This window comes from Lactuca serriola, chromosome 7 (genome assembly GCF_051521515.1).
Source record: "Lactuca serriola cultivar US96UC23 chromosome 7, Lser_US96UC23_V15, whole genome shotgun sequence".
In the NCBI taxonomy this organism is placed as follows: Eukaryota; Viridiplantae; Streptophyta; class Magnoliopsida; order Asterales; family Asteraceae; genus Lactuca; species Lactuca serriola.
The window spans coordinates 158,802,327-158,815,695 of NC_136414.1; the positions used below are offsets into that span (position 1 = coordinate 158,802,327).

At 32.2% G+C, this 13,369-nt stretch overlaps 1 protein-coding gene and 1 non-coding gene across 2 annotated transcripts; both read left to right on the plus strand.

Moving 5' to 3' along the window:
* Positions 1-9,091: 9,091 nt before the first annotated feature.
* On the plus strand, positions 9,092-9,192 carry LOC145065076 (U6 spliceosomal RNA). Its single transcript, XR_013688228.1, has one exon. It is a non-coding gene; the product is annotated as a U6 spliceosomal RNA (small nuclear RNA).
* A 1,368-nt stretch (positions 9,193-10,560) lies between these two features.
* Positions 10,561-11,567, plus strand: LOC145064990 (Cysteine/Histidine-rich C1 domain family protein). The gene has a single exon (XM_079012337.1). The coding sequence runs from the start codon at positions 10,655-10,657 to the stop codon at positions 11,408-11,410; it is 756 nt and encodes a 251-aa protein (XP_078868463.1). The 5' UTR covers positions 10,561-10,654; the 3' UTR covers positions 11,411-11,567.
* The last annotated feature ends 1,802 nt before the right edge of the window (positions 11,568-13,369 follow it).

The window sequence follows — 13,369 nt, forward strand, 5'->3', positions numbered from 1 at the left end:
ACAATGTATCAATTACACAAAAGTGTTACATATAGTTTAACCCCTCTATGTAGATAGGTATCTTTATCTCGCCGACCGTATGCTTTGTTTCACCATTGAATCCTATTAATACTGAAGATCTTTTGACTATTCACTTTCAGGATTGTTCATTATTTTCAAGGCATCCAGGAGTGTAATGTTGACCGAGGATCCTACGTCAACAAGAATCCTTCTAACAAAATGGTTGGCGATGTAAAGAGTGATCACCAGTCCATTGTGGTGGGGATCTTGGATGTCCATTCTATCTATTTCGTCAAAGGTAATCTCCTTCTCGCTCGTGATCGATGTATTCTTCTGAGGCCTTTCTTCTTTCTCTGTTTTTGACACTTTGGCATGTCTTTTTGCTGTAGAATAAGAGGTACCACAAATGTCAGCTCCTCCAGAGATTACATTTATTACCTTAGCGTTCGCAGGAGGGGATCTTGGTTTTTCTAAGGTCTTATGAGGATCCAAATCCTTTTCTTTGGATCTTTCTTTTCTTCTAATGAGGATCTCCTTGAGGTATCCTTGCTAAGTAGGTAACTAATATCCTTTCTTAGGGTTATGCAATCTTCTGTAATGTGACCAAAGTTCTCGTGGTATGCACATCATTTGGACCTATCTTTCCAGGTGGTGGACTTTTCCTCCTTTCTTGGCCATCTTGCTTTGTCGCCAAGATCCTGCATAGCAAATAAAACCTGAAACATCCACAAAAAAACAATAGTAAGTGATCTTAGGAAATTCTTCTTCCCTCTTCATCTTCAAGGGCATTAACCCTATGATGATCAGGTCTGGAATAAGGTTTAGATTTATAGGATCTCTGGGTCGAGGGTTCAACCTTCCTTATGTGATTATCATATGATCTTGGTGGGTTGATTCTCTTTTGTATCTCCTTGTCTTTTTCGAGCCTTATGAACCTTAGTGCTCTATTCCTTACTTCATCTATTATTTCGCATGGAGTCACTACAAGGTCTTCGTAGAAAGGTGAGTCTTTCTTCAAGCCCATTTTGAAGGCTTCTACGACAGTTTCCATGTCAATGTTGGGGATACTCAGAGCTTTCCTGCCAAACCTGTTCATGAAATCCATCACAGATTCCTTAGGATCCCAAACCACCCGATAGAGATCACTAGTGATATTCTCGAATGTTCTGCTACAAGAAAATTGGTTGTTAAAATGTTAACTAAATGTGCAAACGAAGTAATAAAGTAGGGAAGAACATTTAGCAACCATTTCAAGGTTGATCCTGTGAGGGTTGAACCAAAACCCTTGCATAGTCAAGCTTCCTTCAAATGTGTAAGAATGGAGACGATCTCCATTCTTTCCTTATACTATGCCACATGTTCTTCAGGATCCATAGTCCCATCATAAGGCTTCATGATGGGAGTTTGGAAGCGCTTTGGGACTTCGGTGTCAGCAATCGCATGAGTGAATCTTGAGATCCCGTGGCTTATCAGGGAGACTTCTGGTATAGGTTGGACTACTTAGGGTATGCTTGAGATCATCTATCTTAACTATTGAAGTTTTTTTGGCCATGATCGGGCTCATTCCTGCATCAACGTCTAAAAGGTTAGTAGTAAAAGTGTTATTATTCACGAAGTTACCAGGATCCTTGTTATTGGGAGTAACAAAGGTTTCACTGGGATCCTGGATCATATGAGCTTGCTCTTTTAGATTAGCACCCCAAGAGGGAGCAGAGGCCGGTGTTGAGGATCATATCTTGTGGCGGTTTCCTGAGGATCATGTATTGTCAAAGTTCAGGATCTTGGGATGCAAGATCGAAGGTCATGCTTCTTGGGGTTTATGGATCTCTACCCTCATTCTCTCAATTTCGTAGAGTACTGTCCTGTTGTGCTCTTGCTACTGAGTGACTTGTCGTTCCACTCTCTTCATCATAGCAAATAGATCGTTACTGGAAATCAGTACAAAAGGATCCTGAAATCTTTGGGTAGCGACCGAAGATGTGTTTTTCTTCAGCGCCTCATCAGTTTTCTTGGGAGCTCCATCTGGGGGTGGAGTATGGTTTTTAGAGGAAATGGGAGGAATAGAGGAATATGATAAGGTTAGGTAGACATGATTATGGAACGATTGTGAACACCACAACCCCACGGTGGGTGCCAAATTGTTTTGGTCAAAAATCGATCAAGTGCAATTCGACCAAATTATATGAGAGACTATGGTGTTAGAGTAATATAAGTATAGAATAATGATCGAAGTGAGACAAGTGAGTTACAAGGAAAACCTTTGATACTTTATAGGATCTCTGACATAAAACCTTGGGAGGTGATAATGATCACTGCCTTGTTGTGTTTTATTGATTTAAATCGAAGATTTCAAAGATGATGAAGGTAACACGAGTACAAGTATAATAGTCAAGCTAATCGTGTGTAGTGTGTGATTTATAGTCTAGGCTAATCAACAAGAAGTATGAGATTTCTATGATCCTCCTTGCACAAGTATTTGCACGTTGTTTGACTTGGTATTCCCAGGTCTTAAGCTTGGTTGAAGTGATTCTCTGTTGAGAATAAGTCTAGTGTTGACTAATTTTGCACATGTGAGAAAAAGAAGTAGAATATAACCGTTATAAGTGTTAAAAAATATTAGCGTTAGTAATCAGGATCCTGTGATATATTTAAGGATCATGAGATATCGAGAATATTAAGGATCCTGAATATGATTCTAGGATCCTGCCCCTAACTGCCACCACTGACAACCGACGAGGTTAGATTTACAACCGCATCAACTCCGGCGGCATTTTCTCCGATGACGTCACCTTCGTTGTCGTCCTCTGCCGTGGTCTTATATCAACGACTAACCACCTCCTCCGTCTGTTTTCGTCTCTGCTTACGTGATTCTGACCACTTTATTTTGTGTTTTTTGCTCAGATCTATTTAGATCTAAATGATTTTGATGGGTTTTCCATGTCTCCGGTAGTGTTCCTAGTATAGATCTAGACCTACACCTTTAGATCTATAACACCCTTCTTCAGATCTGTCATCAGATTTTTGCCACCATTGTTGACCACCACTACTATTGACGACATCCACCACTATTGACCTCTTCTCAAGGTGTTTAATTTACAATTACAAATCAGGTTTGATCTTATGTGTTGTGCTTATAGATCTGATATCTGTTATGCACACAATGTGTTTGATAAATGCTTACTTTATGTTCTCTTCTCTGATATGTTATTTGGTAGAAAAGTTTATAAATAATATAACTAGAAACAATGTGCATAGAAGGTGTTTGATGAAATGCCTTAATGAAATGATTGTATATTTTAAGTTGTGAATGAGTATCCCAAGTATTTTTAAGTTGATACTTTGTGTCTAAACTAATATTTTTAAGTGGTGTCTTAGTATCTGAATTGTTTTATTAAATTGTGAATAAGAATCATGAACTATTTTATTAAACAATGAATGAGACGCCTAAATGAAATAAAGCATTTGACGAAATGCCTAAATGAAAAGATTATACACTTTACATTGTGAATTAGTGTTTGAACCAATCTTTTAAGCTGTGAAGTTAACGTTTTAATTTCTTATTTTTTGTTTACTTTTGTTAATCATAGTTTTTCTACTATTAAGGTGTGAATTGATGTTTGTTTTCTTATTTTTTATAATATTGGATTCAAATTGTTATTCACAGTTTATGTTTAACGGTTATGTTGTGAATTGAATTTAGAATGTGTGTTGTTATGTAGTGAATTAAAGTTGTGATTTTTGTGTTTTATGCTAAGAATTGACTGCATTAAGCTGTGAATTTTCTATTTTAACTGTAAATTTATTATATTAAGCCGTCAATTTTATATATTAAGCTGTGAATTTATTGCATTAAGATGTGGATTTTGTGTATTAAACTGTGAATTGACTATATTAACAATTTTAAGTTGATAATATGGTTGTGAATGCATATTTTTGTGTATTAAATTGTGATTTTATTGCATTCATCTGTGAATTTTGTGGATTAAGCTTTGTGTGTGTGTGTGTGTTTTTAACTATTAATTAACTAAATTAAGCTATAAATTTTTGTTTAAACTGTGAATCGACTATATGAAGTTGTGAATTTTGTGTATAAAATAATCATTTTTTGTATTAAGATGTGAATTGACTTCATTAAGCGGTCAATTTTTTGTTTAAACTGTGAATTGATTATAATAAGTTGTGAATTTTATGTATTAAACTATGATTTTTGTGTATTAAACCGGGAATTGACTACATTAAGCTGTGAATTTTCTTTTTTAAATTTGAATTTTTAATGAATTTTAGGTTAAATTATGAATGATTTATGTATTAATGTTTGTATTAATTTATGGTGAGTATATTTATCTTTTAGTTGTATAAATATGTAAACATGTATTTGTTTTTATAATTGTTTTGCATTCAACTCTGAATAAGTGAATTAATTGGTTTATTAAATTGTGAATACAGTATTTAAACTATCAATCAATGATTTTATATGCATATTTGATTTGAAAGGAATGATGATTGCGACAGTGGCACGGATGGTTGGTGGTGACCTGTGGTAGTTGGTCGTGGTGGTGGGCGAGTATAAATTTTAGTTCTTTAAATATGTGAATTATGGTATAATGGATTGTATTATGTTATGTTATGAATTTTATGCATAAAACTAAAAATGGACTGTATTAAGTTGAAAATATTAAACCGTTTATTAGTGAATTATTATGTTTATTAAACTGTAAATATTTCTTATACACGATAGATATATATATATATATATATATATATATATATATATATATATATATATATATATATCAACAATTTAGAAAAAAATTGATTTTGTCAAGACATGATTATATTTTTGTAGTAAAATTTTGTATATTTGGCTGGAAAAATAAAAAATATTACCAAGAAAATGGGAGCTTCAGTGTTTGCTCAATTAAATTGTGAATACGGCCACAAAATTGTTACTAAATTTAATGTTAGTATAACTATGTTCCCACAACAGTCCGACGGTTGTCTTAAGACGAACTTAATCTTCGTTTAATATGGTTCATCGACTAATGCAAATTGGAAAAAAAATTGTTTAATATATATATATATATATATATATATATATATATATATATATATATATATATATTGGATTTATCCTAAATGTCTTTAATGAAAACATTTTAAAAAATGGTTCTTAGGTTTCTTAACCATTTTGGGTTCTTATTTGAACCACTATATATATATATATATATATATATATATATATATATATATATATATTAGTTTATAACCCGTGGAAACCACGGTTACAAAATTAATTAAACTTTCTTAACGAGAACTAAAAAATTATTAATTAATTATTTTAAATAAATTATTAATTAAAAGATATTTTTTTAGTTATATAAAATTATAATCGTTAATTTAAATAAATAAAGAAATATTATATCATGTATAATTTGTATCAATTTTATTTTAATTTTATTCTAATGTTATTAATTTAATTTAATTAGAGTGAGAAATTTAAAATTTGAAATTTGAAATGGAAAATTAATAGATTGACAAGTGATATGCATTAATTATGAGGCCAAATATGATGACACATGACAAAAGATGAATAAAATATGTATTAATTAGGAGGCCTAATAGGATGACACATGTCAAAAAGAGATTAAAACTATTCTTTTATTAGAATATATATATATATATATATATATATATATATATATATATATATATATATATATATATATATAGGGTTATGATCAATTGTGAATCCTAAGTATTGTGTGAATGTATGACTAAATTGCGACCATTTGATTTTAAAAAAAAAATAATTATGATTTAAGGTGCATGATTTTAATATGAGGTAGCATTTACAATATCATTAAAATTAATTACTTATAGGCCTATTAAATAGTAAGTATAACGTTTTATTAAGAGAGAGAAAAATAAAGTAACTAAATTTTTGGAAACCAAGTTAAATCGATTACATCCATATTATTATATTTAAAAACCAAATCATTTATCAGGAAATCATAATATCTGCAATAAAAAAACTAAACAATAACACACAACGTGAACATTTGTTTTATTTTTTAAGAATCATTCGATTTACGTTTTACAAAATACAAAAAATATACAGTACTCACTAAGCACGAAATAAAGAATCATAAATTTAATTCCGTTAAAATCAATAATTTACTTGAAAAAGGAGAATCATTTTTTAATAATCACATTTCATTCTCTAAAATTGCATTTATTGATAAATGTTTTCAACCTACTCTCATAAAAAAATTCATTTTTTAAGAATGATCCACAAATATTGTATAACATATTTTTGATATACATAAAATATTCATTTTATAGATTCACCATAACTATAGATCAATTAGAAATTCTTGAAGAATATGAAAAAAAATTATATAGTCAGAAGATTTTACACAATATAAAATAATCTTAAAGAATATATAATAAAATAATCTACTTTTTGTATGAATTCTAAAAGAAGAAGGATTCATTTGACAAAATCAATAATTTTGAAAACACTGATCCAATTCTAATAGATGTTAGCCGATTTGGTCGCCAAAGAATATTTTACAAGTTTTAAAGTCTGACCAATAATACTTGGAAAAAAAACTTTTGTTTGTATGTCTTTCTCATTTGACGTCATAAAATCCAAAACAAATGGAAAAGATGTATATTCTTTTTGTGTGCTTCTTCCAAAACCTATCTTACACCAAGAAGAATTAAGTATGGGTTATTGTCACTATAGCCCAATGATGTTTAGTATATTGGTTTAAAAGGTTCCTCATGATTTTTTTTTGTCTTTTAAGGGTACGTACTTGTGTTTTACTATTATAAAAGGTCATTATCAAAAATATGAAGTGGTTATCCGGTGAACCCCTTCCAAATCTTCAATTTGGATATGCCACATGGCATTTGGTCAAGATGAAATTTGTATCAACATGATCCAGGCTTGGGTTTACCTTCCATGAGCGATAGTAAGAGTTAAAGATGAAATTTTCCAAAAAAGTCAAACCACTAAGTTTCTTTATATACAAGTCAAAATTAACACAAAAATTTGACATCGATGTTGGACCAGTCAAGTAAAGTATTGATCGAATCAAACTTACTTCTATACAATCCTCTTTTTGCAAACCCAATTCTGTGAAGTTTTTGTTCATTATAATCAACATTGCGTCGATTGAAAAAAGAAGAAGGTAGGCAAGGAAAACGAGGACGAATCATCGTCGGGGAAGGTAATTTCTCCTTCTATTTGTGCTTGGCCAGGGAAGAAATCTGACTTGGTTATAATCGAAATACGCCCATCTCAAAACAGAGTATTGTAGTTCAAACACATGTATAACCTCGTCCCGGGTAAATTTAGGTTATTATATCACATAAAAACTCCAAAAATGAAGAGCACCACAAAGAGGTCCAATTTCAATATATTTTATCAATACCAATCCTACTTGTGTACATAGAATCGAAACTAAAATCAACCCAGACGAGAAAACAAAACAAAATCCATAATTAGGAGTTGAATTTCATCAAAATCTAAATCACTAATCAAATCAAACGGGTTTAAAGCCTTACCTGAAATGTGGGTTTGCTTCTGTTTTCTCATGGAAACCCCCTTATATATGAGAAAGAAAAGGGGTGTTCTTGTAGTCTGTATAGATGCGATGGAAAGGGAGATGGTCAGGAATCGATGGAAGATGGTTGTCGGAGGAAGCAGTGTCCGGAAGCAGGTTGTCGGAGGAATCGCAGCGATAGAAGATCGTTGTCGGAGGAAAATGGTTGACGAAGGAGATGGCACCTGATAATCTGATTGATGGACGGGTGTTGATATGACCCTAATTTTAAACCCACCAATAAGACCAGAATTTACAACTCTATAGAAGGGGGCACAATTTTCCATGGAAGCTTATACAGAGAAAAGCAAAGAGTTTAGGAGAAATAGTAGAAATGTGATTGAGAAGCTCATCTAAAAGATGTGGAACCTGTGAGTACAAATGTGAAGTCAACAAAAGTATAACAAAGAAAAAGTGGGCCCATGAGTTTTTAAAAGGAAAAGTTTATTGTAACCGGTAAAACTGGCTTATAATGAGGTCTATCCCTTTATTAGCAGGTAAAACACAAGTACGTACCCCTAAAAGGCAAAAAAAAAAAAGCGTGAGGGACCTTTTAAACCAATATACTAAACATCATTAGGCTAGAGTGACAATAACCCATTAACTATTTCTTCTAGAGTACCAAGAGGAAGTCTACTTCATTATCCCATTCTAGGCTTACAAGAAAAAATGACTTGATCTAATTTACATCTGTTAGCATAATTTTAGCATAATTTTAGGATAGTCGATTAAAATTAATATATTAAATTATAAATTAATTACCATCATAATCCTGTTAAATAATTGATCCAAAATTGGTTATACGTTCAAACAATATATAGAGTTTATATATGAACTTTTATATATATATATATATATATTCAAAATTAAAACTTTTATGATTTACCAAATGTCAAGTATTCTTTGCCTAAGCCGCATACTCATTACACGCTAGTTGACCGACTTAGAAACAACTGACGACTTTTGTAACATTGATTTCACCCAATGAATTTTTCGATCTTTTCGTTTCGCAAAAAAAACTTAGCTATGATACTCTCCAAAACGTCTTTCATTATTATCGACATTAAAAAAATAGACATACAATTTATGCCAATAAAACCCAACAAGGTTATGATTATAGACGACCCACCCCCACCAATAGTTAACATATCCCCTTTCAATTAGACAACTTAACATTGGATTTTTTATTAACCAAATTCGAACTTGAAAGTCTATATATCTTTGAGTTGAAAAGTATGCCCAAGTAAACAAACATAAGTTTTTCTGGTTTACAACCTCTGATAGGTGCCATTTGTTCATCAACCGACTGAAAAGCAACACCAAGTTGATATAATTTGATTTCTCAAGGTTCATCAACTTCAAATTATAAACCAAATAAAAGCAATTCAACACAATCATAAGATTTATTTTCTGTGAACCACTCTCCAAAACAACAAGACGGGATCATCATATAGTAAATGAGAGATCATCAAATAATTACCAACCAATTTTGGGACGTCCGATAAAATTGGAATGACGCAGAGAAGATTAACATGACCCTACAAGGATGCCACACATAAATCGAAAAATGGTCCATTTTTTAAATCTCGATGTATGTATGATACTATGAATTATGATGTCTTTGATTTCAGATTCATGTATGATGATGTATGTATGATAATCTATAGTGTACGTATGTATTCTATTATGTTATAAAATGTATGTATGATAATCAAATTTCATGTATTACATTTCATATTTCAATTTAAAATTTCTCAAATTTCAGATTATACGTATTGTATGTGCGTATGTTGTAAAATCTATGTATGTTGTAAATCCATTTTTAGTCTGGGGAAAATACAAATTCTAATAAGTGATAAGACCCCATAATCAAAGTGTAGCTAGTTATAGTAGGTTGCTGACAAGGTTAAGATCGATAACTACATTTTATGAGAGGCGTCGTTATAAATTTTGTTTAAGGCATGGTCAAACCATAATTGCTAATCATTTTTAAATAACTTATGGGTTTCATATTACATGGTTTTCATAACATACGGTTCTTAATGGTTAACGTGAGACTAACTGATTTGGTAAATATTTTGTCTTTTAGATTGGAGGTCCCGAGTTTTAATCCGGATATTGACGATTTTCTACAACTTGGTGATAGTGATTTCTAACCACTAACCAACAGTTCAAAAAAATTAAAAATAAATAAATAAACAAGTGATCAACGATAATTGCTAATTATTTTTAAATAACTTATGGGTTCCATATTACATGGTTTTCATAACATACGGTTCTTAATTGTTAACATGAGACTAACTTATTTGATAAATATTTTGTCTTTTAGATTGGAGGTCTCCAGTTTTAATTCGGGTGTTGGTGATTTCTATAACTCTGTGATACTAAAATCTAACCACTAACCAACACTTAAAAAAAACACTAATTAAACAAGTGATTAACGATGATGAAAATAGTATTACAAAAAGGGCAAGAAAATAAATGTTTCTTACTGTTTTAGATATCTATCCACATATACTTTAAGGAATATATTCCATCAAACCAATAATATAAAAGAATAATTCAACCAAACTCCCCAAGCAAGATGGAAACGGTCCAAAAGTTTATTCCCATCGACGACTTAAAGTCTTTGATTTGAAATTTAATTATATATGTAATAAGATGCTATAGCTGGACATCATCATATAAATATTATAATTAGAATGATGGTTTTCAAAAATATTTAATGTCCACATTTTACTTAGTTTTATACTGAATTGGATTTCAAATACATGTACAACAAATCAATGTAATTAATTTATACGTGTGATTATAATTTTATATCATCCGGCATATGAAAAGAGAAAGAAAAAATTGACAAATTCGATTCTCTTTATCTTGGTTTGCTTCATCCTAAAGCTACCCTCTTAAATCATCCTCATAAATGTAACTATAACCAAAAACTTCACCTATATGTTATTCTTCTTTAACATATTTATCTTCTATAACAAGGCCCCTTCTTCTTTATATACGGATCACCCACCAAAACTTCCACAAAATCAACCATGAAATACAATGAGCTTTCCCATTTCAGCCATCCTCAACATCGGCTCAAACCAGGCTACACCGAGATCCCATTCAAGTGTGATGGATGCAAGGAAGTTGGTATAGGTTCCTACTACAAATGCACAACATGCAACTACGATTTGCACGTGCATTGTGCCCTCCCGTCTCCTTCCATCACCCACCCTTTCTACACTAAATGTTCGTTCCAGTTCCTTATCCGTCCACCAGGTCCTATAGCCAGATACTGCAACGCATGTGAGAAAGCAGTGTCAGGGTTTGTTTACCATTGCAAGTTGTGCGGGTTCGACCTCCATCCATGTTGTGCCAAGCTTCCAACTATGTTGGATGATGGGGAGGTGAAACTCTACCTTTATAGAAAGGTAGGGTCCGCATGCCACAAATGTGGCAGGAAAGGACGCAGTTGGAGTTACAGGTCCACGTGCAAGAAGTACAACTTGCACGTGGCGTGTGTAAAAGAGATGTTGGTGGAGAGTTGGCATGAGATATATTTTGGTAGGGGTGGGGTGAAGGGTAATGTTAGTGGTGATTTGTACGGACAAAATGGGAAATTTGAGACAAGAATTCCAAGTTTGAAGGGTACATTAGAAAGTTATCATCAGAATCACCAAAGCAAAGGGAAAGTGAAGAAGTGTTGTGAAATGGCTGGCTTGGCTATGCAATTTGTGATATCAGCGGTACTCGGTGATCCCACCACTCTAATTGCTGGCGTTGTTGGTTCTTTAATGTCCAAATAAATTGGCGTTAATAGATATCGGATCTTATATGAGCAAGTCTTATTATGGGTAAAATCTTGTCATTTGTACATACGTGAACTGTATGCTTGTAATTTTAAATCATGGTACATTCAATGATAGACGAAATAAAACATATTTATTGATTATGAAGATAAAATTATTATGTAATTTTGGTTTTTACAAGCTTAAAAGCTTAAGTCTTTTATTGAAAAAGAAATAGTCCATTACAACTAAATTAGAGTAAATTACACGATTCGTCCCTTGTACACGTGTCAAAATGCACGTTTAGTCCATATTTTCAAAAATTAACTCGGAGCGTCCCTCTTACTGTTAAAAGTTACACGCTTCGTCCCTGGCAGGCATAAAATGACTATATTGCCCTTTTCTTTTCTTTTTTCATTTATTTTTTGTTTACTTCTTATTTATTGATTATTTATTATCTAAAATAATTATTTATTGCCTTTAGAAAAAGAGTTGAGCCTTAAACCTTAAACATGTCTCCCCTCCATCATCACCACCCAACCAACTGCATCATTCCGACTTGCCAGAAACATCTCCGATAGCCACCATCCTCTTCCTCCGACTGTAAATTAAAAAGAAACTTGATATCTGTTACGACTCAAATCCCACGTTGCAATGATGAAATCCCCAAAACTTAAAGGATTACTTTTCAATTCAGCAAAAAACATTTCCTGGCAAAAACCAAAATTTCATATGATCATACAACCCCTAAGCCATGACTTCAATCAACAATTACGTCTTCTCAACCTACAAACTCAACCACTGAAAAGACCCATCTCACCTTTAAACCCTTTTATCCTTCCATTCATCTAAAATTTTTCACTTAATCAAGAAACAATCATGTCATCAAATCCATCACAGAGGAAACATAAGTGGTAATGGAAAAGATTTGCATCTCCGATCTCAAAGAAGATGAACAAATTGGAAATGGATTAGAATAGGGAAACAAGGATTTTATTGTTCGAGATGGACCACCAGCCACGTTTGACAAAATTGTTTGATGGTGGAGCAATCACATAAGAAAATGAAGTTAATAGATTTGAGACGATGATGTGCAGGTCCGACGGAGGTGTAGATCAGAACGATATTCGCACTGACGGCTCCAACACCAAGTGTGCAGATGATGATTACGAAGACGATGGTGCACAGGTGACAACGACGGTGATGTTCTTTTCTATCTCAGTAGCTCCGACGATGGTGGTCAAGTGAAGTGCACAGGTGGCGACGGAGGCGATGTTCTTTTCTACATCGTTCTTCGTCTCTCTTTCCCTCTTTGTGTAGCGTCGGCAACTTGAATATGAAAAAGAACTAATGAATGTTGAGGGTAAGGTTAGAGTCGTTAAGGGGTTATTGTATTGGGCCTATTTTATTTTATTTTTATAATTGTTATTAATATAAACAAATTTAAATAAATCAAAAAAGAAATAGATAAGGGTAAATTTGTCTTTTTAGGTACAATTAATGAAATTAGGGACGAAATGTGTATTTTTTTACGATATAAGGGACGATCCGAGTTAATTTTTGAAAATAGGGACCGAACGTGCATTTTAGCATGTGCACAAGGGACGATTCGTGTAATTTACTCACTGAATTATAAGAAGCGGCTCACCACCACACAAATATATAACCTAAGACTACTAATATTATAATAACAAGTAACTAATCACATCTAAACAAGATCCCCTAGATGCTGGAAAGTCTATCATATTTATTAATCACAAAATTTCTTATCTACTCTTCCTAAACATTTAAATATCGTATTTGACCGACCTGAACTTTAAATATCGTATTTGTCATTTTTAATATCATATATACCAAAATGTATTTTAGAAACAATTTTTATTGACTTGTAATCTTTTTTTTTTTTTTTTATCATTTTAAAATCATTAAAACTAAAAGACATTTTAAATAAACAACTTTGCCCTTGGTTCTAAATTC